General features: G+C 34.9%; 1 protein-coding gene across 1 annotated transcript in view; it reads left to right on the top strand.

Moving 5' to 3' along the window:
- The window catches only part of LOC306857467 (cadherin-18-like), a 101,516-nt gene that overhangs the window by 59,045 nt on the left and 15,651 nt on the right, over positions 1-26,820 (top strand). The window contains exons 5-10 of the mRNA XM_079397425.1: positions 623-790; positions 2,536-2,723; positions 6,048-6,301; positions 12,613-12,749; positions 17,328-17,449; positions 20,893-21,010. Coding sequence (XP_079253551.1) covers positions 623-790; positions 2,536-2,723; positions 6,048-6,301; positions 12,613-12,749; positions 17,328-17,449; positions 20,893-21,010 — 987 coding nt within the window. The remainder of the gene's footprint in view (positions 1-622; positions 791-2,535; positions 2,724-6,047; positions 6,302-12,612; positions 12,750-17,327; positions 17,450-20,892; positions 21,011-26,820) is intronic.

Genomic DNA, 26,820 nt, shown 5'->3' on the forward strand with positions numbered 1-26,820 from the left:
TGTGTAACTGCATGTGTGTGTCATTGTTGAAGTGTGTGTGATTCATTGGCTGCAGATGACGGTTCAGTTCACCAGTACTTCAGTGTTTTGTTCTCATTTGATTGCTATGGCGTAAAGGAACTGACCTTGGTGGAGAAAAGACTTTACAGATGAGAACGCTTAGCTGTTTTATTTTAACAAGCCGTACAAACAGTCACTGCTGCATACGATTGTTTTGAAATGAGACGAAGCCAAGAATGAAGTGTAGAAATGAGTCTTTGGTGTGTCAGTGTGATATTTATTCACACGTATGGCAGACACATTTTTATCAAAAAATTAATAAATTATAAGAAATGTGTTTAATAATAGTAATTATCATTATGATGATGATTATGATTATTATTATTATGAAATATTAATAACAACAACAATAGGACATCATATTGCTGTTCTTAGCATGATGCAAGAAACTGTTTAATAACTATTATTATTATTATATACAGAAGAAGAAGAAATGTTACCTTTTTATACACTGGTTTCTTTCATTATATTGGTAAAGCACTGTTGCTTGTGGCCTATTGCTTTTATAGTGCAAATTATGTACATAATGTGTGCCGTATGTTTGTATGTGTATGTTTTGCAGGAATCATCAGAACAGCGCTGGCAGACATGGATCGAGAGGGGAGAGAACACTACTCAGTGGTGATTCAAGCCAAAGACATGGCGGGGCAGGTGGGAGGGCTGTCAGGCTCCACCACCGTCAACATCACGCTAACCGATGTCAACGACAACCCACCTAAGTTCCCTCAGAGTGAGTGATGTGAAACCAGTGTGAAAACAAAACTGAGTGGCTACATATTGCTGTGAATGGACATCAGCAGATGTTAGTTCTGCTCCAAGACCTGGTGAACAACATAGTGAGGCAGCATTTGTTTTGCTACCTATGTACAGCGTTCCAAATCTGCCACAAATTCATGCTGGTCTTTTACTGAACGTCTATGTTTTTTTTGTTTTGCTTTGTTTGTTTGTTTTTTAAGACACAGCATGATATTCACTCCTGAACGCTCCATCCTGACTGATTCTTAAGCGAATCTGTGAGCGATTGAAGGACTTCTTGATTATTATGTTTTAGATCTTGGCAAAAAAGAACCAAAATAGCTTGACCTTGCTTTTCTCCAATTCTTTATCTGCTGCAAAAACCCTCATTACTGTTTGAAGGTGAACCATGCAATATGCTGTTGTAATGCACTTTTTCTTCTCTGTCAAAGTAGGTTTTCACATGTTTTCCAGACATTCATTAGAAAACTGTTCCGTTTCTCAAGGGCTTCTTATGGATACTACATAATTAGATGGAAGAGATGGAAATAATATGTATATACTTCAGATGCAGTCTCACTATCAGATGACTCATCATATAAATTGTGCATTGCAGTCATTTTTTTAACCATTAATTAACATGAAGAGAATAGAGGCAGAACCAGCATGTTATATTGTGTAAGCATCCAATTATGAGACTTGTGTCTTGAGTTTTTGTGGTCTTATTTTTGTCCACAGAAACAGAGAACCACAGCAGGGTTCTAGAAGTAAAATCACAGTGATTTCCTCCCTAGAAAAATGTTTTTTTTAAGAATAATGTAGAAACCTTAAGACAGCGCTCTAAGATTAAGCGATGGCACAGTATATGCTTCTATGTATGCCACAAGTTTTTAAATAAGTCCATTTCATTAAATCTTAGTTTATTTAACAAATTCTTTGTGAATAGCTACACTACCCATAATCCTGAAGATTCACCAATCGCAGAAGTTGCTGTTACTTGAAAACAGAAATGCAGTCTCCATTAATTATGCAATATTTTTTAAATGTATTATTTTTTTATTAAGACTCAAATCTATCTATCCATCCATCCATCCATCATCTGTTTTATTTTTTATGTTTATTTTTATTAGTTTGTATTGATTTAGAAAGTCCAATTGTCAAATGATTTATTTATTTGATTGTTTGTTTGTTTATAGTAAATATTTTTAATAAACTATTGATTTTATTTTATATATAATGTAAAAATAAATATCAAACATATAAAACATTTAAATGTGAAGTAAATAATAGAATATATAACAACATGTAACATACACACACATCTTTTTATATATTATGTATACATACACACTTTTTTAATGTTTTTTTTTTTCATTATTATTATTCGATTGCATCACTTGCAGCAGTTGTGTGTGTTGTGTGTTTTTTTTTTTATTCAGTTTTTTAGTTGCTTTTCCTTCAAATCAAAGTTTTTGTCTAAGATATTTTGAAATCCCAGAAATACTTTGGAACAATAGTCGCCAAAAAGTGGACCATGACTGTTGCGCTCTATTGCATCCAGCTTTTTTAATCAGCTGGTTTGGGACTGTGGGTGTGGCTGTTTTTGGGTTCTGACAGCTGTATTGAAATCCTAGAGTAGCTCAATGTGGCTTGTTCGGAGGCATCATGATAGCTATGCTTCAAAAATACCATGCAGCCAATCGAACAAACCATCATGCGGGCTTTTGTGTGTGTCTGCAGAGAATTACCAGGTGTTTGTCCCAGAGTCGGCACAGGTGGGGAAACCAGTGGGGAAGATCAAAGCCAGTGATGAGGACATCGGAATCAATGCAGAGATCAAATACAGCATCCTGAACCCCGAGGGGGCCGGAATGTTCTCCATCTCCACAGACAAAGACACTAGAGAGGGTGTGATCACGCTGAGAAAGGTATCGCTGTCATTTCTATTGGTGTTTGCCAAGGCAAGCATCACTACTATTATTGCTCGTTCTAGGGTTAGAGGCTTTCCTGAACCCTTAATAATAAGTGGCTGGTTCTTCAACTTATGGGTACTTTTGGTCTTGTGGACTTTTTGAAAAACAGTTCTGTCAGCATTTTGAAACACTAACAGTATTCAACAGTGAATATACATGTATCACATGAGATCATGTAATTTCTTTCAAGATAGCAATGAAAAGTTACACCATAGTAACATTTCTGCAACATCAATTTAATTTGAAATGATGTAAAAAAAAAAAAAAGTTTACTAGCATTCATTGGTGGAAATTTTTAATATACATTTACAGTATGCTCAGCAAGTCCTTTATTTGATAAAAAATAAAGTAAAAGGGGTGGTGATGGTGCAGTGGATAAGACACATGCCTTTGGTGTGAGAGACCCGGGTTCGAATCCACTGTGAGACACCAATGTGTTCCTGAGCAAGACACTTAATCCCTAGTTGCTCCAGAGGTGTGCGACCTCTGACATATATAGCAATTGTAAGTCGCTTTGGATAAAAGCGTCAGCTAAATGTAAAAATCATTTATATTACAACTTAAGATAACTGTTTTCCATTTGAATATATTTTAAAATGTAAGTTCTTCCTGTGATGCAAAGCTGAATTTTCAGCATCATTACTCCAGTCTTCAGTGTCACATGATCCTTCAGAAATCATTCAACTTTGCAGATTTGCTGCTCAAGTAACATTTATAAATTATTATCAATAGGGATGCACGATATTGGATTTTTGCCGATATCCGATATGCCGATATTTTTCAACTCTTTTTGGCAGATGGCCAATGCCGATACCGATATATATGCGTCATTCTGTTCGTGCGTTCTCAGATTAAATGCAGCGGTCCAAAGCAGTGAAACCATTCAAGAATGAGTCACACGTCTGACATGATCTAATCGCTAGCACACCCTGAGCACATGAGAGTTAACCTATTATTCTTATCGGCAAGACATCTGCATAATTTTTCATATCGGTCCGATGCCGATATGTACATTTAAAGCCATTATCGACCGATTCCGATATCAGTCTGATAATATTGTGCATCCCTAATTATCAATGTTAAAAACAGTTGTGATGCTTCTTGTCATGTTTTTATTTTATTTTATAAAAAATGGCCTACTCCTTTGCTTTGCTAAATTGAATTTCAGAATCAGCATTTATTTAAAGTTTACTAAATTAATATATAATCATAGATAGATAGATAGATAGATAGATAGATAGATAGATAGATAGATAGATAGATAGATAGATAGATAGATAGATAGATAGATAGATAGATAGATAGATAGATAGAGATTTGGAGATATAGATATAAAGAGATGTAGATATAAAATAGAAAGTTTCAAGTCAATTTCTGTTATCTTCATGTAAAAAAAAGGGGGGGGGGATTTTTATCTGTTAATAAATCTAAAATCTGTTAGTTTTAATAAAAACTGCCCCCTGGGAAATAAACGTTCCTGTAGTAGAAATACCCAACTATTAAAGTTTAGGTCTTAACTTGTCATTTATTATTGTGCTGATGCTGCAGATAGGAATTATGTCTCAAATGTTGTGGAGAGGAGATGTGTGCTATTACTTTTCTAGGTGATCAAACTTTCACTGGGTGTGCGATAAAATGGACCAAAAAATCCCAGACTTGCACTGGTAGAGGACATGAGCCATATCTGGGGAGTAGAAAATCTTGCTTATATAATTACTGCAGTGAATATCTCAGAAGACTTTAACACTTCATTTATCTTCTGGAGGTATGCAATACAAAAGTAAAGGTTAAAAAAGCTGTTATGCACAGTTATGCACAAAGCTGCAGTTATGCACAAAGCTTCATTAACAAGTTCAGAACCTTGATTAACCTCTGGATTGTAAAATATTTTTAGTCTTTCACACTTTTCACTCGAGTGTTTCTTGCAGACCATCAACCAAAGCACAAAACAGGATGGCATAATTATATAAGTCAAGATGTTGTCAAAATAGAGTAATATCTGAAGCTGCTCACACTTATATCACTGACAGATATATATATAATCTGTCCAAGCAGACTGGGTCAAGCAGGCGTCTGGCGCTCTTCGGGGCTCAGATGCTCATTAATGGTCTCTTTTCTGTATTCTGAGCTTCTTCAATTCCCCACTCAGTCCTGGGGGTCAGGAAAGCTGTGAATTCAGTGAATACTGAGTTTTCCAAAAGCTAATCTTGTAAATAAAGGCCTGCCAGTTCTGTCCGGCGAGATGGCGGTGAAGGTCGGGCAGGTTTCATGGTGTTTACAGACGTGACCCCATATAAAGGGCGATTTAACTTCTGCGCTCAATATAATCTCAGCACTTTTTGAAGTACTTGAAACCACTAGAAGGCACCAGCAAAGTGGCTAAAACAGACTGACTGAAAGTAGAGTACATGTATTATGTATTTTTGTAAAAGTGTTATTTTAGTATCATGTTTTTTTTGTTTTTTTTATAATAATAATAATTAAAATTTAATTACAATTTTTATTTTTAGATTTTAATTATTTTTTGTATTTTACTTTTTTTAAGTAAAAATTTTTTTTTTTTTTTTTTTAATAGTTTAATGTTTTTTTTATATATATTATTTTTAATGGTTAACAGGAATGTTGTGATCAAATTATGTATATTTGTTGCAGTGTTATTTTAGTTCCATTGTTATACTATAGTTCTTTTTTCTCTTAGATTTTGTTAATACACTCCTGAACAAAATCTTTAGACTGGGGGAAACATTACAAGTATTCGCATTTTGCGCTGTTGGATCATAACCAGGTTGTAAGTACTGCTTCAAAATGCCAAAAGAAGAAACAGGAGCAAGAGACAAAAACTAGAGAATAGGCAATTTATTGAAAACTGCATTTAAACGACTTGCTTGTGCAGCTCAACCATCCTGCCACGTTCAAAGACAGAAACCTTTGCCATCAGGAGATCATGGCAGTGTGACTGCCTGAAGGACAATGACATGAAAGTCTCTTGCTCCTGTTTCTTCTTTTGGCATTTTGAAGCGGTACTTACAACCTGGTTCATTCAACAGCGCGAAAGTCAAATAATTGCAATGTTTCCCCCGATTTTAATATTATGTATTTTGAATTAGATTTTATTTTTAGATTTGCTGTTTTTATTTCAATTGTATTTAAATTGTTACTAAGTCCATATTGTTTGTATTAGGTTTTAGTTTATTTAGTTATATTTATATTATTTTGCTACAATTTAAACTAATAACCCTGACTTGTAATGTAGTTAATTTTCCTGTTTTCTCTTTTTAGCCACTGAACTATGAGAAGAAGAAGCAGTACAGTCTTCACATCTCTGCAGAGAACACACACCTGGACCCACGCTTCTCCTATCTGGGCTCGTTCAAAGACGACGCCACGCTCAAGATCACGGTCGGAGACGTGGATGAGCCGCCCGTTTTCTCAATGGATTATTACATTATGGAGGTGTACGAGAACGCCAGGGTTGGAACTGAAGTTGGAGCCGTCACAGCGAGAGACCCAGACAGCAAAAACAGCCCTGTCAGGTGAGAAGATATGATGAAGGCTTAAAATAACACTTTAGTAATAGTAATAATGATTATTATTATTATTATTATCATATACCCTTTTTAGACCCATTATTATTGTGACCAATTGTTAGGTACTGTACATATTAGCTTATAAGTTGATTTATTTTTTTTATTTTATTTTTACTCTCTACTTATTTAATTTTTTTAAATTGATATTCTTAATATGCATACTATATTGTCAAATGTTTTATTTTAGCCAAATGCTAATGTTAAATAACTTTGTGCAATTATTATATACATATATGATGAGATAATATTATTATTAAGGTGAATATGCTTACTAATTTTAATATTACAAAAACAAGTATGTCTAAGCTGTTAGCATGTGTGGCTATTTATGCAATTCATAAGTCACCTGCAATAAACCCAGAAAACACAATTTGTTTGAATTTGCACTGGCAAATCACTACTGATGATTTTGATAAATCGTTGTGTGTATGTGCAAATGCAATGCTATAGCAAAATAATCTGACATTATTTGTCTCCCTCTCCCCCATGCGCTCCGATTTCTCACATCTCTCTGTAAAGGTCAAATTTAATAGGATGACATTGAATTGATATGATATACAAGGATCTTTTACTGCTTTGACTCTCTTGCTCTCTCTCTCTCTCTATGGAGGATATTGTTAATTAGAGTAGTTAGAGTAGTTAAGGCACCCCATGTTAGCATGGCAGTGAAACACTGCTGCCAAAGGCTCAATTACCTCCACACACTCTAATGAAAGAGAGGTGTGAGCAGGCCAGCTCATAAAAACATCATTGCTTTAGTGCTGATATCATGCTGCCTGCCAAAGATGGATTCAGAAATACTACAATTCCGGTTTCATCACACATGGAAAACACAGCATAACTGATGTGTTATTAATTAATCAGTCAATCAATCAATCAATAATTTTATTTCGGTCCTTACAGACAACTTTTCACTAAATAAATATACATAATTACCGAAAAAGGTGTAGGCTGAAGCCTTGCTTTTTATGCCTACCCTTTACACATAGTTAACTGATGGGTGACACTTTTCACTAAGTTAAATAATACAAGATAAACAATATTACAAACATACATAATTCAAAACAAACATAATAACAAAAATACACATTACAGCTATTACTTCAATATTTTAACAATACATTCACAATTTGATACTGAGTCATATAATTATTTATCACCTTATTTTTATACATTTACTTAAATTTGCAAAGTGAATTACACACTTTTCGTGGAAGGGTATGACAGGCCACAACATTATTGCTCTGAATGATCATATTCTGGCTTTCAAAGAACTTGATTACTTGCTTTTCCAGCATTTGTAGTTCCTCTGGCAGGGCATCTTCACCGTCTCTGTCTCTGGCCACTGTACTGGCATTCGTCCGGTGTTTTGTTTCCAGTCCGCTTATAATTACACTGAACAAAATTATAAACGCAACACTTTTGTTATCAAAAGAAATTCGGATCAGGTTCGATTTTCTGCGTTTTCGCATCCGTAGCATGCATTTTGATAGGGAAGGATGGGAAATACGAAAAAAACGCATGCGAAAATTTCGAACTCAGTGTGCAATGACCTTTACTATGAAAGGCGATGTTGTGCACATCGTAATCTGCAGAACGTGGAGAAAAGAACATTTGGATGACATGCAAGCAAACAAAAGGAATGAAAAATAAAATGTCAGTATGTTCCTTTCACTGGCATAAGGCATAAAGTGTCAAATCCTCATGCTGTCAAGGACAGTGCACATTTTCTTGTGGTAATGAGATATGACCTGTATGGTTTATTAGCATCTGTCTGTACTGGTGGTTTGAGGACGTGTGTTTTCAAGCCATCTTTGAATTAATCTTCACAGTCCGTGCGTGACGAGGAGGTCGTAACTCTCATCGTTGTGCAAATGCTGCGAATCTCATTGGTTGATGTGAGTGAGATCCTCGGTTTCACACAAATGTTTTTTACATCAGCATTTATCACTGCTATAAATAAATAAATAAAATACATCAGAGACAACAAGAGAAAAGTCTCATAAATAATCCCTGGCCTCTTTTTAAGTCTGCGTTGAAGGATAACACATTTAAACTTTTTTTTTTTCTTCAGTCCATTTATTGCATTTCTGTTCCCCCAATTTTAATATGCACTTCCCATTAAAAAAATAAAAAAATAAATAAAAACAGCATTTCATTTCCATAGAAGAATTTATACTGCAGCATCCCCATTAGCATAAAAATAAAATGGCATAGAAGTTTGAGAATCAGCATTAGCGTTATGGAAAAATAAGCAAGGTCACTGTTATATCCTTAGTTTCGTTCCTAACTGTTGTAATGATGCATCTGATCATTATCATATTTCATGTAAAGCATTTGTCTCATGAGACGTTGCAGGGAAAATGTTTTTAAAGGCATATTCTTCACAATAGACACCCTGTTGTTGCATTAACAGGATTTCAGGATGAGCTTTTGTGTTTTGCTGAAAAGATCTTTGTGTTTCTTGTATTTCCCCCTAGTTAACATGATGAAAGCTACTAAAAACAGAAATCATTCATAGAGTACTTATTTACATATGCCATTTTCAGCAAGTAGATGGATGGAGTATTGAATTTTTTTTATTTATTTATTATTATTATTATTATTATTGGCATCTACTAGCTAACCCAACCATGCTAACCAGTAAACCTTGACCCCTGTGCCACAAAACCAAAACAACAGAACCTCAACTAACTATCCAGATCCAAAACTCAAATCTTATGGTTACATAAAATGTTAACACTAATTTTGGCTGCCTTGCACACTCTAGTATTTTTTTAGGAAATGCAAATGTGGTTTAATTTCACATTCAGACTTGGAAAGAGAATCTGACAGTCCTCCTTTTCAGCGTCTCTACCAAGCATGTCACTTGAGGATTTGTTAATTATGTCCAACTAATGCTTCTCTACTGCAGTTTTCCTCCTTGCACTTTTCTCCTGTAGTGTTTCTTTCTTTCTTTCTTTTTTTCTTTCTTTCTATAATCATTGTGAAATCATATGAAAATCATGAACTTTTGTCAAATCATGAATAGTTTCAAGGTAATATTAATACTCAATGCAGTGCACATTTTGTAACAATCTAAGCCCAGTTAATTAACTAAAAACTTTTTTAGTTTTTAGTGCATTATTCTTTAGTAGTAATGAACATCTTGCTACGTTCCATCTTTACTTTACAGCTTTCAATGAGGTCAATGTGTTTTTCTGTATTTCTACTGTGATCTGTCATCAAGCTTTCATGATGTTATACCATGTGACATTGGAAATGGTGCATAGATTTATTGACTGTTATACAATTCAAAGCAGTTTTTTCTATCAAATTAGGTTTAGTTAATTATTATTATTATTTGTTTGTCTATTTGTCTTTTTAATTAGTAAAAAGTTGTAATTTAAACATGTTTAAAATAAATATTATTTGTTATTTTATGTTAATTTTGGAGATTCGTTGTGAAAATATTTGATAACTCATGAAAATATTTATGGTAAAACATTATTACTAATTTAAATGTTATGATTAATATTGATTAATTAATATATATATTTTTTTTTTTTTATTTTACCAATTTTATATATATGCATAAATAATTCATATATTTTTAATTATATATATGGGCCATTCTACAGAATTGGTGCAAACCGCTGTGAAACTCTCCCAAGTGTTTGAATCAGCTTTGCTTGACAGTATTCTCAAGCTTGCGGTCATCCCTGTTGCTTGTGCATCTTTTCCTACCCAAATTCTTCCTTCCAGTCAACTTTTCACTTAATATGCTTTGATACAGCACTCTGTGACCAGCCACTCCTTTCAGTAATGACTTTCTGTGACTTACCCTCTTTGTGGAGGGTGTCAATGATTGTCTTCTGGACCATTGCCAAGTCAGCAGTCTTCCCCATTATTGTGGTTTCAAAGAGCAAGAGATACCCGGAATTTATACTGTAGAGATGGTCGTTTAACTCAAATATAAATATTCTAATATATTGAGATACTGGATTTTGACTTTAATGATCTGTAAGCTCTAATCATCAAAATTGAAACAAAAAAACTTTTGGAATGTTTTACTTTACATGTTATGAATGTAAAATATATATGAAAATTTCACATTTTGAAAATGCAGTTTTTCACGATATTCAAATTTTTTTAGATGTAGCTGTAAGCACACTTTTCTGGGAGTTATTCCATAACATTTAATTTTTATATGTGCACCACTGTTCAGGGCTGTGCTAGCTAAGGTACAAAAGTATCTAAAATTGTAACTACCGAAACAGTCACTACTGAAACATTTGGTGGAGTTTCGGTAGTGACATCTTTGTTTTGTTTTTGTTGTTTTTTTTATTTATTTTTTTTTTTTTTTTTGGGGGGGGGGGGGGTGTTATCCCATAAAATTGTCACTACCGAAACAGTCATGACCGACACATGTCATCATTGTTTCGGTAGTGACAAAAGGGAACACATCATTCTCATTTTTGGTTCAATGTACTGTATATTCAAACTAATGAATCTTTAACTGTGAAATCAGTATGATCAACTTGTTTGCCTTTTACAAAGAAGAAATTACACTTGAAATATTATTAAAAATGTAATTGTTATTGTTTTTCCTTAAAGATTGCAATCAAAATGTGCATATCCGACAGGCCAAAAGCTCAGTGTGACAAATTTGGGGACAAATATTCCAAAACTTTCTGAAAATATAATATGAGAATGATCTGCACAGTTACTAGAAATGTGTACCTTGGATATTATATAATTTGCATATATATATATATATATATATATATATATATATATATATATATATATATATATATATATATATATATATATATATATATATATATACTGTATATATATATATACTGTATATATACTGTATACTGTATATCATTTTATTTTTTTTTTTATTTATTTATTTTTTTTTTAATACACATTTTTTCAAGACGTTTTCAACTCTGACTTTGGACCAATTCAGTAAAAAAATAAGTAAAATTCAGTATAATTAAACCTGCAGTCCGTAACTTTTTTTAGTTAAAAATTATCCGAAATCAATAATTACATAGCAAGTACATAACCAGCAGGTGTTCAAAACTATTGCCTTACTTTAGCCCGATTCACGACGGTTAGCTTATAATAATGTTTTCTAATTTGAGTAGTACGGGTAGGTTTTCGATGGAAATTCGAGCATGGCACTGCGTCATTACGTCATGTCTGTTAACATAAAGAAGTCGTCCCTGCTACTAGGCTATCACATGTGAGGATCCTGCAGGTGGCAGATCGTTTACAGCCTTTTCTCACAGCAGCTAGAATAATTACATTTATTATTTTTATGGCGGATTGTAATCCAGAAAGGTTTATGAATTTTATGAATTATGAATTTTATTATATTCCAGTTTTAAATGTGCTTCTGATTACAGATTACACAATATTTGTATTTTAAAGAAAACTAGTTCGAAGGGAGCATAGTTTGCTTTTTGGGTTAAAATGATTTCTTAACATGAAATTCGAATGGTATGACAATTAGATATTAGACTGTACAGAAATTGAAATCTACACTCTAATACACACTATACGCATAGTCACGCAATGCTGATGTTGTTGACAATAATAATTTGAGAATAAAGTATAACAATAATAGTACTTTGCACGATGTGATATGAGCTAACCGATCATTAGATTTATTCACCATTGGTAGCGCGATTTATGGTAATACTTTTTTCCTCAGTTGGGCAGAACAAACGTGTCAGACTTGTTACTTACTTGTTCAGATGGCAGTATACGGTGAAAATTCTTATTTGGGTCATATAGTCCAAGACATAGGCTAGAATCTGTGATTCTGAAGTACAGTGAATATCCACACCAGTGCGGTGAATTACATCCACACATTCACCTCAAAACATTAGATTCATCCGCGCTGGAGCCGTGCCGACTCACAACCCACACAATGAAGATAATTCCGCAAGTAACTTCAATTCCAGGTTTTCAAACAGAGATGGCGACAAAGAGGCAAAACCTACGGACTGCAGCTTTAACTATATTTATGTAAAAATATGTTCTATTTGGCTGAACTTGTAAAGTCTAGAAGTCCTGCCGTAAATCTCGCCACACATGAAGTTGGCCGGGTTTCATGACCCAGTCATGTATAGCAATACAAGCTTTTGGATAATTATGCCCATCCCAGCTGTCTTTGCTCTTAATGCCACAGCCATGATGTAGAGGGGTGAAAGACGGAAAGGCTCATGCAGTATTCATGCTCCCTCTTCTATATTTAGGTATTTCATTGAGCGGAGAGAAGACAAAGAGGTGTATTTCGATATCGAATCCATCAGCGGAGTGATTAGAACTACTCAGCTCCTGGACCGCGAGGATTCGCCCTGGCACAACATCACTGTCATGGCAACAGAGGAAGGTAGGTACCAGAAACTATGCTGGTTGAGCTTTAATAAGTCGCAAATTAGTTTGCCAAGACAGTCTCGGCAATAAACGCCTCGTACACTCACAAGAAACAGACTGCAGTTCGCTTTCTCTCTTTGAAAATCGCTCGCCCTCCCGCTGCTGTGAAGGCAACTCCGCAGGACTGTTAATAGTCAAAGATTGCACCTCTAAGCACATAAGGAATAGCTCAGAAAGGAAAATTGTAGTTATTTACTCACCCTTCGTGGTGTTCCAAACCCATGTGACTTTCTTTCTTCTGTGGAAAAAGAAAAATGAAGACTGCTGGTTGGTGGTGGTGGGGGTCCCATGCAATTAAAATGAATGGGGCCGAAAGCTTTCAAGCTTCAAAATGGGTTCAGAAGTACTGTAAAATAGTAAAAAAGTCATCTAAATGGCTTGTGTGCTACATTCTGCAGCTATACAGTCTGAATGTAGATGTTTTTTAGATTGAATTTAGATGTTGTTCACTCATAATCTTCCCCTCCAGTGAACTGTTAATTGCTGTATCCAGATAATTGAACCAATTCAGTCTGATTTATGATTGAATCTTTCAGATCTAGTTTTTTGAACCAGGTTCATTGAAAGAATGATTCATTCACTGACTGGACATTGGCACTCTTTTAAACATGCTAGATGATTTAAAGCCTCTCCTGTGGTCAACATGAATTTTTAATGTTGTTAACATGTCTAGCTGGTGTTCTTAATACGCTTAGACAAACCATGTGTAAATTCATCAGTCAACACCATTTGCTCCTTAACAAGACAGCCTCAAAAAAGCAGTTTGATACCCGTTTCCTACACCACAAGCATGTAATCAATCCTGTCAACTTGTGGGACGGGGCTTTGCATATAATTAGTGAATGGGAACATGGTTTGTGTAACATTAGCAACACATTATTAGCTTTGTGATGCCAAAGGTTAATGATATCAATTACCATTGCATGTCTGACAATGTAGATCGATACATAAATACTATTCTTATAGGTGGACTAGTAGACGACCCTGTATAATTTGCTCTTCCTCTTCTTCATCATAAATCAGTTTCTGGTTCAAACATGATAGGCTGAATTAATCCAATATTGACACTTGCCATTGTGCAGATTTTACTACACTACACTGTGGAGGTGGGGACTAATTTGCATATTAATGTGTCAGGGTGTACAGTTGTATTGAAGTAATTTTACGAAACCTCTAAAATTAGAGAATTTTTTCCAGAACTGATGGCATATATACAGTACTTGGTAATAATATTGTATCCATAATTAACAATAATGTTTTTGTTTTATTGTAAAATAATAATAATTATTATTATGACTACATGGGTCATTGTATGTATTTTCCCTCTGAAATAAAATAAAATAAAATATCACTAGAAAAATGTTTAAATATGTAATTTGATTATTAAAGATGATTTTTAAGCAATTAAATTAGTGACTGGAAGAAGACGTTTTGTGATGCAGTGTAAAAATTATGCATGTCTTTGTATTTATTTCCCTACTGGAATGGGTGAACTGAAATGAAAAGATTTTTAAAATATGTAATTGTATTAAAGATGAGTTTTTAGGGGATTAAATTGGTCACTGTTGGGGATTTTATTACTTTACTGTGTATTCCTCATACAACACTCATCATATGATTTCAGAAGATGTGTAGTATAGCTCACAACTTTATTCTGTTATGCTGATTTTATGCCTTTTTTGATGCTTTCTAATTTAATGGAAAATGCAGAATGCAGTCTGCAGAGTCACCTTTTGTGTTATGCAGAAGCAGGTAATACAGTTTTGGAATAAAATGAGGGTGAGGAAATGACAACAGAATTTACATTTTTGAGTGAAATACCTCTTTAACAAACCCACTCATGCAAAATAATAAAAACAGGGAAAGATTGGGAATATATAATCTCCCATTTTTATCATGATAAAAATCACAGGCGGTAATATAAATGGAATCATGTGACTCTTCTGCTGCAGATTATATCAGAATAATTTCCCTTACACCCAGCATGACACACATTCAGTCTTCTGTATGATAATCATATTCCACATTTATCCAGAATGTGAATGAAAAATCACACATCTCTTTAATATCTCACTTATTTTCCCTGGTCACCAATGAGATCAAATGAAGACTTTGCATTAATCTGCTGCTCAGAGATATACAATAACCTCCTCGAGAGCCTCAGAAGAGATCTTAACTGTCTCAAACTGTGCTCAGATCGTTGTTCAACGTTTCTCATCCAATTCAATTCATACATGCATTCGGCAGATGCTTTAGTTTGCTGTTCTTTGAAGGTATATTTTATAACCACATTATCTAAGATATACAATACTCTTACTTTTTGTGAACAATTGTCTCATTTGTCTTTTGAATATGAAATTGAACATTTCTGAGAATCACAATCAAATCTGAGTTATGGACATGCAATACAATATTCCTCTGTGTAAACACAAAACAAATATCCCTAAAGATAAATAAGCAAAATGACAGAACACCAAATCACATTTCTGATGTTGTTTTGATGTGTTTGTGTTTAACATTGTCGTATGCAATCAAAGATACATTGAGTATTTTTTTTTTTTTTAATTTTTAGCTAATGGTGTGTTTGTTGCCATGGCGATGGCTTTGCCGTTAAGGCAAATAAATGTTCAGTCTGAGAAATGTTCGCTTGCGGTCCCACTGTGGGTGTGCATTCATGTTAAGAGTGCTCGTTAGTGAAGATGACAAGGGAGAGGAACTCACTTGGCCTGGATGCTTATAAGGCATCTCAGCAATTATATGCACATTTATTGCATTTAACAGTAACTCTGCCATTGACATATATCATGTTATTTTATTAGCTACGTCTAGTTGTGGTGCATGAGAGTTCTGTATTATAAAACTGATAGATCTGGCTTTTTTGCCAGATCTTAGACAGCCTATGCTCAGCTCACGTCACAATAGACCACAACAGTGAGACACAACTTGTTTTGGTTCAAAATTTCTTAAAGAAAAGTGTTAAAAAATATAACTAAACCACCATCAACAGAGCCATCGTGTTTTGTTTTTGTTTTGAAGACAGCTTCGCAGAGTGCACTCTTGAAGTGTTGCCATGTCCTCTTATTATAAGCTCCTAAAACTATCATAATGGAGTTAACATAAAGCTAACATTAAGTTATGGAGTTAATAAAGTAGACAATGACAGATTGTGATATTTTGGTATGTGGCTTATTTCCAAGATAAAGCATTTTGGAAGTTTGGCAACACTAATGAGTCGAGACATTCCTTGCATACCGCACATACAGAAGAGAGACACTATGATATGCATTAACAGCTAGTTGTTCAGTTCAGTATACACTGTATTGAATTTTTGTAAACAGTTGTCACTTCCTGAATTGAGCTGTAGAATTCAGTTGTCACTCCTAGTTTGACAGTGCAAATAAATTGACTCGATTACATTGTTCACAGTGCTTTATGGAGGAGTGGGTGGTCACCGCTGAGCACTTTTCTTTTTTTCTTTTAAAATATATATTTTTTTAAAGTTTTCCTGAGATCACACTTATGAAATCGTACATTGTTGTGGTTTCTTCAGATGTAGATTCCTTTGAGAAATGAGCTTTGAGCTTATGGAAGGTCTGTAGAAAAACCCCATCTACCCCTGTCTGTCTGTCTGTCTTTTTTTTTTTTTTTTATATCATAGTTAATAAAAAAACTGTGATATGTGAGTCTAAACGATGCAAAGTGAGTTCAAAAGACGCAAACTGAATGTAGTTTATCTTGTTAATTACTCAATGTGTAATTGCACTGTATAATTTTTATATCCTTGTTGTGGACCTGTTTTTTTAATTTATGAGCATTATAATGTCTTGTTAATTTCTGCTTTTTTTGCATTTATAGTGTTTTGATTCAAATTAATTTAATCAGTATGGGTGCGACTCACTGAGAATTGCTATTAGATGATTTAGCCAATTTGTAAACAAAATTAGCCGGATCCCACCCAGGGATCAAGGAGTGCATGCAAATTTGCTTTTCTCCAAGAAATTACAGTTCAGATGTGTGTTCTTTTGAGACAGACTTGATAGAAATTTGCATAACCTCTGTTTGCTAATCAGAAATTAATTGGTTATTTCCATGTTATTTGTTTATCTGTTTTTTTATGTAATTTGATATTCAGCAAAACTACATTCCAGTTCCATAATGTCCCAGTCCACATGGAACCATATGGTTATTCTGATTTAGGTTTCTGCAGATTTTCATACAGAATCAATGAAACAATGTGAAAAAATTTTGAACCATCTAATATCCTCAGAACTATGGGAAGTAAAGTTTCTTATGTGATATTTTCAAGTGATTTTAAATGCACCACAGATAGGTTTAATGTATGAATAAAGGGATGGATCGATGAGATGATGGGTTTATTAATGTTTTAATGGATAGATGAATCTCCATTTCCATTATCTTCTGTTTACAAAAGCTGCTTGATGTTCCTGAAGAACTTTCCTTGTAGCTCAGATTTTTTTTCAGATAAGCTATCTGATGTTTTTCCACATGCTCCAATGTTTTCTCTTGTTTTCAGACAATCCCAGTCTTCAGAGCCAAGTGCCTGTTACAGTGCAGGTCCTGGACGTGAACGACAATCCTCCAATTATCAACACAGAAAACGAGATCATCATCTGTGAAAGCACCAGAGCAGGACAGGCAAGTGCCAAGACAGTCGAACTGTTTCTCTGTCTCGCCTTCATTCCCTGTCAGTGAAATCAAGGGAGATGAGTCTCCTTAAAATGAACCTAACAAATAAAGTAAATGATACAAACTGCTTTTTACTTAGTAATAAGCATAATTAATATGCATGTAATGCATAAATATGTATTTCTCCCTAACAAACCGCCATAGTTCCCTGCCATGAATGGTGTGGAGAAAAAAAGCGTGAATATTTAGAGGGGCTGAAATAGAAAAATGGAAGGGGGTTATATGAATGCTAATCATCTCTCAATGAGAATAAAAATCTGATCAACAAAGCGTGACAGCTCTGACTCACTAAAGCACGCTCCTATTTTCCTACCCACACTTTTCCATTTAATTTTGAAATGCTGTTTTTCACCATCAGCCCAAAGAAAGAGAGGGATGAGTGCGAGAGAAAATGAAGGACATATGAGGTCAAGCCTATTTTAATATCCCCTGTGTTCCCAACATAAAACAGTACATCCAATTCCAGAAATTATCCACACTACATTACGGGAGTAGCACATTAAAGTGCTTCTGTGCACTTTTCATGTGTTTTAAGTGCAATGTGTACTTTCTGCACCACTAGAATCATCAAACTGACTGAAAAAATAAAGAGCATTTTCAAACAGGTGTTGCAAACTCCTCCCCTGCCTGCTTTTGGTTGGGAAAACAGATGGCCCCGCCCCCAGAGTCACATCATTTGTTGATCTGGTGTTGCTAAGTATGCTGGTTGAAGATTATGCTGGTTCAAAGTTCAGCTGTTGTTTATGTATATATGTGACCCTGGACCACAAAACCAGTCATAAGGGTCAATTTTTCAAAGATTTATACATCACATGCTTTCCATTGATGTATGGTTTGTTATGATAGGACAATATTTGGCCGACATGCAGCTATTTGAAAATCTGGAATCTGAGGGTGCAAAAAAATCGAAATATGGAACATGATCTTTACTTAATATCCTACTGATTTTTGGCATAAAAGAAAAATCGATCATTTTGACCCATACAATGTATTTTTGGCTATTGCTACAAATATAGCCCAGCGACTTAAGACTGGTTTTGTGATCCAGGGTCACATATATGTATCTTAAGTTTCACTTGATCCTTCGGAAATCATTTTAATATTGTTTTTTTTTGCAGAGTTAGTGCTCAAAAATTAATAATGGTTTTAAAATGTCTTTATTGTCACTTTTGATCAAATGAATGCAGTCTTGCTGAGTTACAAGTATTCATGTTGTCGTCTTTTTAAATTTACTTTCTCCAAAACTTTACAAAAAATAAAACATAAAGAAATACATAAAAATAAGAATAAATAAATAAAAAGTAACATTAAAATCATGTATAATGGTATAAAATATTTCCATTTATAAAAAAAATAAATTAATTAAATAATAAATTAATTTTAAAAAACAATTATCCATTAAAGAATCATGAAAAAATACTTATTTCAACATTATGTACTATTATGATAATATTAAGAAATGGTTCTTAAGCAGCAAATCATAATATTAGAATAATTTCTGAAGGATCATGTGACACTGAAGACTGAAATTCAGCTTTAAGCATTATATCATATTATATTTTATATTTAGGGGTGTCCTCGACTAAGGATTTACATAGTCGAATCAGAATTGTCGAATCTTGCCGATAGTCGACTTGTAGTCAAATCATATATTTGGGTCTGGGGGCAAAATACATTACCAAGAGTCAAGTAGTCAGACATTCGTCAGGGAAAATGTGTAACGGACGCCTCTCAGATACTAACAGAGTAAATTATGTTTTATATTTTGATTAATAGATAGCAAACATTGGCCGGCCTCATATCATGTTGTTTATTACTTATCAGTGCTGATGAAACTGAAGATTTGCACTAAATTAATCCAAATTATCCACACATAAGATGAAATCAACAGATGCAATAAGTATTCAATGAAGCCCATGTGCATGTTTACTCTTAACTCTATAGAGATTTTCACAGAGGAAATGAACAATTATCCTGCTAATTTTTCAGACTTTGAAGCATAGCCTACTGCCACATAAGCTCCACGTGATCGCTTAAATATGTGAAGCTGTCCCTCGTTTTACTTAAGCGATCTCATGAAGTTTTGTTATAACGAGAGGGTTCGTGAGCCTGCACTGGACAAAAATAAGCCTTTTGATTCTCTCCAGTGCACAAACACAAATATACATTTGTCAGATCTAATTCGCCAGTATGATAGTGAATAGATAATATCTTGAGTTTTTCAGCGCCTATGTTCACAGCATCCAAAAATATAACTAGAACCGGTTGAAATTAAAATCTGATCCAAAAAAACATCCAGTCTTTCACTGTGTCTGTGTCAATTTAAGTCTTGTTAAAGATTTATATCCCTGCTGCTCCTCTGTCAGCCACGTTAAAAATATTTATTAAAAGCTTATTTCTTTTCACATTCTTATTTACAGCATCATCATAATATAATGTATAGTAACTTATTGGGAGAAAACCGGTAGTTCAATGTGAAATCAGACATTGAGCACCCCTATATAGCCAAAATGGCATGATCCTCGTTTTGTAACACCTCTGTGAATATTCGACTATGAGATTGGTGGTCGAATAAGGCTTATCCTATCGAAGCATCAAATCTTTGACTATTCGGGGTCACGCCTGATTATATTGTGTTGTATTTTGTTATGTTATATGTTATATAGTTTATTATCCTCAACCAATAGTGTGAGGTTTAGTGCAGGACTATCTGTTTTCAGAGTATTGTTCTATAAATTATTCTATTTAAAATAAATTAATTGAACATTGATATAACAACAAAATTATTCAAAAAACATTTCCAGTAATTCACAAGCGTTAATTTTAACAGATGGCATTGTAAATTTGTCAAACTTTTTTTTTATTTTTTTATTTCTGGTTTCACACAAGTGAAAGGCAATCCAATGAAGGTCTCCTTCAGTCTGAACCTCTTCAGTTGGAAGGTATTGCTCTTTGCAGGGAGTAAAGCACAGGGATGTGCAACTCATAATATACAACACTCAAGGAATCAAATGCTTGCCGTGTTTCCAAGACAACTCGGACCAACGAACCAGCTGGTTTTCACACACAAAGCACACAGCATCCTACAGCTACTGAGATGCCAGCTGAGATTTCTCTGGAGGAGAGGAGGGGGAATAGAAAGAATCAAGCAAAACTATGTTCTGAACTTTTGAACCCTGCTGAATTAGACTTTTATTTAGGATTTGGGTCTTCCACATGGGAAACTGGTGAAATCCATATATACTCTACAATACAGGCATCTTAACTACAGTAGAAAAACGTTATCAGTCAACCTTCACCAGAGACCCAAAAGCTAAATCAAATCTAAGAAAGTTCACTGTGAAAAGAAAGTGTTTGTCATGTCTCTTCTTATTTTGTTCTGTTGATGGCAGGTCATTCAGACAATCACGGCTGTGGATAAAGATGACTTCGCCAATGGAAAGGGATTTTCCTTCTCTTTTCCCGGAGGAGTTCCTGCCAACCCTAACTTTACAATAAAAGACAATGAAGGTATGGATGGAGGATGCAAAAAACATTAATTTCTTCATTTACATATTTGCGTGTTTTACAGTCAATGAAAATTAGAATTTCCTAAAAAGCATGGATATGTGGATTCATTATAGCTTGCATGAAAATGGCATGCACAGTGAACATCTTCTGAATGCTACTTTGTGTAATGGAAGAGAATATTAAACTGCACACATTAACAGGAGCCCATTAGGATTTCCACACATCTTGACTAATGCATTTCAATGACTTTTCCAGTTGTTTGTGATTATCAGACAAGGATTTTTAAATATCATTTTATAGACGCTGAACTCACAAAGAGCAACTAGCTGATTAAATATTTTAGACTAGAAAAATGTATGTTCATTACAAATATTTCAAAAAGCTCTGTAAACCATGAATATCCTGACATTTCTAGGGTTTCTTTAAATATGTATGCAATTTTATGGGGGGGGGGTGACTAGAGAATCTTCTTATATGATCAATAATCTTCCCTGTTGATGTTGACCAACATTTAGGTTATAATTAAATGTCGACTGCAAGCTTAAGAGAGACGATTGATGACCATTTAGATGCAGACGGAAGTAAAATCCCTTATGCATGATTAATGAGTGCTGAGAAGTTAAATCAATGAGCTGTAATGGCATTTCTTTCAATAATCAATGTCACCGTAACATTAGAGTTGTTTATTGCTCTTGTTCTGTGTTTTGGGCATCTACACTACCAGGCAAAAGTTTTTGAACAGTAACATTTGTAATGTTTTCTTTTTAATGTTTTTTTTTTTATTATTATTCTCCTCTGCTCACCATTTGATCCAAAATACAGCAAAAGCAGTAATATTGTGAAATATTTTTACTGTTTAAAATAACTGCTTTCTATTTGATTTGATTTTGATTCCTGTGATCAAAGTTAAATTTTCAGCGTCATTACTCGTCTTCAGTGTCACATGGTCCTTCAGAAATCATTATAATATGCTGATTTGCTGATTATGCTGATAAAGAAACATTTATTATTATTATTGTCAATGTGAATCTTTTTGGGTATGATGCGACAAGCTTTGATCATCATCATTTGGCAATTATCTGCCATTCTTCTCCTCACCTCTTCACCTCTCAAGCTCTGTCAGATTGGATGGAGGCAGATGCACATTTTCAGGTTTCTCCAGAAATATTTGATTGGGTTCAATCTCAGGCTGTGGCTGGGCCACTCAAGAACATTCACAACGTTGTGTATAAGCCACTCTTGCTGTGGGCTTAGGGTCACTGTCCTGTTGGAAGATAAACCTTCTGCACAGTCTGAGGTTCTGAATGCTCTGGACTAGGTTTTTATTAAGGCTATCTCAATAGGTGCATTGAGCTTTTCTTCTATTCTGATGAGTCCCTCAGTCCCTGCTGCTGAAAAACATAGCATGAGGCTGCTACCAGCACGCTTTACTTTTGGGATGGTACTCTGCAGGTGATGAGCAGAACTGGTTTCCTTCAAACATGAAGCTTGGAATTGAGGTTTGGAATTGAGTTTGGAATTGAGTTTCTCAGACTCTCAGGGTCCTTTAGGTGTTTTTTTGTAAATTTGAAATGTGTGTTTTTATGTGTCTTCACTGAGGAGAGGATTGAGTTTGGCCACACCGCCATAAAGCCCAGACCGGTGGAGTGTTGCAGTGATGTTTGTCCTTCTGTAGATTTCTCCTATCTCCACATATGATCATGGAGATCAACTAGAGTGACCATCAGGTTCTTCGTCACCACTCTAACCAAAGCCCTTCTCCATCAATTGCTCAATTTGGCCAGAAGGCCAGCTCTAGGAAGAGTCCTGGTTTCAAAGTACCATTGACCACAGACTACATGCTTCTGTGACCCTTCAATGAAGAAGAATTTTTTTTCTGAACTCTTACCCAGATGTGTGGCTTGACACAAACCTGTTTCTGAGCTCTACAGGCAGTTCTTTTGACCTCAGGGCTTGGTTTTTGCTCTGATATGCATTATCAGCTGTTAGATCTTTTATTAAGACATGTGCCTTTCCGAATCATACCCATTCAACATACCCACAGCTTAACTTCCCTCGAAGTGTAGTAACATCTACAAGCAATATGAATGCTCCTGAGCTAAATTTCTATGAATACTTATGCAATTGAATCATTTAAGTTTTTTTATATATTTAATAAATTTGCAAAGTTGTTAAAGATGTGCTTTTTGCTTTACTATTATGGTGTATGGAGTGTAGATTGATGTGGATTATTTTAAAAAATTTTAAACAGTTTGCAACAAAGTGTGCAACATAAGAAAATGTGAAAAAAAATTAAGATGTATGATTACTTTAGCAAGACACGGTGTGTGTGTGTGTGTGTGTGTGTATATATATATATATATATATATATATATATATATATTTTTTTTTTTTTTTTTATAACTGTTTTAGCTGTACTTTGGACCAAATAAATGCAAGCTTGGTGAGCAGAAGAGACTTCTTTAAAATACAATAAAAATCTTACTGTTCAAAAACGTTTGAATGGTAGTGTATATGACGTGAAGAATATTGGTTTGTTTTTATTCATTTTCATTGGTTTAAGTCAACATGCAATAAATCTTGTTTATGTTCATTTTAAATGTGTTTTCCAGCATTGGTTGTTCCTTTAGACCCTCCATGAACTGGCACTTTTATTCTTCCCTGTGGCAATATGACTTCTTGTGACTCTGTAGCACCTTGGGTGAACTTTAAAGTGACTGGTGAAGTTTTTGTACTCCTCCAGCCACCGCATTTCCAAAATACAACTCAAGCATGGTCGGCACGGTTTATTTCCCTCATCGCTGTCCCTCACTGTCGAAGAGCACCGGTATTCCTTTTTAGGGATTATGGGTCTAACCTCACACAGTAGTTCAGTCCCTGTTGCTGTCGAATGAATTACCAGCTCCCTAAACTCCTGAACCGACGGCCTTAATGCAATACTCAAAGATGGCTTCGGGCTGGAGGTTACCATGGAGATCGCTCTTATCCAAGGTGTGCTGCTCCCGGGTCCAAATCTGGACCCTGAAACCAGTAGGGGATTGAAGAAAGGATGGGAAAAAGGGGGTTAGAAATCAGTTTCTGAAGGATACTTTATAAAATTTTTATTAAAGTTCATATTTATTTTAATTAGGGTTATCAATTTAATTAATGAGAGCAAGCTAGACAAAATCTAAATCAGCTAGACATAGAGCAGTTGGAGGAAGCATGCACAATGTATGTGTTTTTCAAATCTGTTCTACTTTTAACTTGCCTCAGCTTCTTAAAAAGGTGACGCTCATGGCGTAAGATGCTAAAAAAAAAACTATGAGTTTTGATGCAGAAGCCAAATGTACCTTTAATGTACCTTTAAAGCATTTGTACAATAATTTAAAATTTTTATTAGATTTTGATTAAAGATTACCTGATTACAAAATGGACTGATATAAAACAATATCAAATAAAACAATATTTTGACTTTTAAAGCTGTTTTATTAGAGTTATAATCCAAAATAATATCTTCATTTGGGGATACTTTTCTTAACAAATATTGATACACAAAATCAATTAATGTAATGAGCATTGCATTTAATTAATTGGATACATTTTTTTATTGATTAACAATTAATAATTTTAATATACATTAACAGATGCTTTAGGGATAGTAAATGATAATGTTATGTAATTTTAGGAAATAAAGAAGTTAAAATCTATTTAAATGAAACCAATTTAAAGCTGTTTTGTCCATTCAAAGAGTTAAATTAATCAGCATAATGTGTAATTAATTGGATGCACTTTTTAATTTTAATCTTGATGAACTATTAAGAACAAATGGATCTTTTAAGGGGTAGAAAATTATAATGCAATGTGATTTTAGAAAAAAAAGAAGTTACAATGTTACATTTGTGATGAGAAAATTCTTAATCTCTAATTAGAGTGCAAATGATGCTGCTTTTAAAACTAATTGCTGGTAAAGTTTTATCCCATGTCTCAAGATCAGTAGGGCAAAAACAGAAGTGAAGCAGATCAATGTTATATTGGTAGACAGAATGACTTAGTATTGTGAGTTCCGCTCATTTCCTATCGAGTTTACTCAATTTTTCCAAGTCTCTCTCTCTCTCTCTCTGTCTACTTCTCACACGTTTTTTCGCTCTTTAATCTCCCTCCACTGGGGCACGCCACTGTTTACCGGTCTAAGAATTATCAGCTCTTGCAATGTGTGGTCGATTTTGGCATGCGCTGCTCTTATTGTGTCTGTAGAGAGACTGCGAGTAAGTGAAGCCCCCTTGTGAACAAAGACCCAAAGTGCTTCAAATTTAGTAATAATACCACTTTCCCATCTTTACAAGTGCTGTAAAAGAGCAAATGGGTCTTTATGGAAGTACTTTAGCTCTTTGTATCTAAATGGCTGCTTTGTGGTGAAAAGTAAACACATTTGAACATGCTGCCTTACTTTTTTCACCTTTGACTTTTTAAGGCATTCAATGGAATTACACAAGCGCTACAAAATAAATATTATTTCCTTCCCTCTTCATTTCTGGATTTATAGGTGCAAATTTATTTTGTACGCAGGGAAGAGGAGGCTAAATGGACTAAATTATTGTCTTCCACGGATATTCAGTTTGATTATGTTCTCTAGTCAATTCCGCATTATAGTGGAGCCGAGGGTAATTGGAAAGGTAATATTCATGAGCGAGCTTATGAATGGCATGGTCAAAAACATGCTGAAGGCATGCAAACATGAAATCTCAGAATCATTGGCATGCTAATCAGAGCCACCTTTACACACACACACACACACACACACACACACACACACACACAAACACCATCTTAAAGGAACAGTACACCCAAAAATTGCCATTTATTCTCTCTCACTCTCTCATACACTCACCTAAACGATTATTAGGAACACCATACTAATACTGTGTTTGACCCCCTTTCGCCTTCAGAACTGCCTTAATTCTACGTGGCACTGATTCAACAAGGTGCTGAAAGCATTCTTTAGAAATGTTGGCCCATATTGATAGGATAGCATCTTGCAGTTGATGGAGATTTGTGGGATGCACATCCAGGGCACGAAGCTCCCGTTCCACCACATCCCAAAGATGCTCTATTGGGTTGAGATCTGGTGACTGTGGGGGCCATTTTAGTAAAGTGAACTCATTGTCATGTTCAAGAAACCAATTTGAAATGATTCGAGCTTTGTGACAAGGTGCATTATCCTGCTGGAAGTAGCCATCAGAGGATGGGTACATGGTGGTCATAAAGGGATGGACATGGTCAGAAACAATGCTCAGGTAGGCCGTGGCATTTAAACGATGCCCAATTGGCACTAAGGGGCCTAAAGTGTGCCAAGAAAACATCCCCCACACCACCACCACCAGCCTGCACAGTGGTAACAAGGCATGATGGATCCATGTTCTCATTCAGTTTACGCCAAATTCTGACTCTACCATCTGAATGTCTCAACAGAAATCGAGACTCATCAGACCAGGCAACATTTTTCCAATCTTCAACCGTCCAATTTTGGTGAGCTTGTGCAAATTGTAGCCTCTTTTTCCTATTTGTAGTGGAGATGAGTGGTACCCGGTGGGGTCTTCTGCTGTTGTAGCCCATCCGCCTCAAGGTTGTGCGTGTTGTGGCTTCACAAATGTTTTGCTGCATACCTCGGTTGTAACGAGTGGTTATTTCAGTCAAAGTTGCTCTTCTATCAGCTTGAATCAGTCGGCCCATTCTCCTCTGACCTCTAGCATCAACAAGGCATTTTCACCCACAGGACTGCCGCATACTGGATGTTTTTCCCTTTTCACACCATTCTTTGTAAAGGATTA

The sequence above is a fragment of the Barbus barbus genome (assembly GCF_936440315.1).
Source record: "Barbus barbus genome assembly, chromosome: 38".
NCBI classification, from domain to species: domain Eukaryota; kingdom Metazoa; phylum Chordata; class Actinopteri; order Cypriniformes; family Cyprinidae; genus Barbus; species Barbus barbus.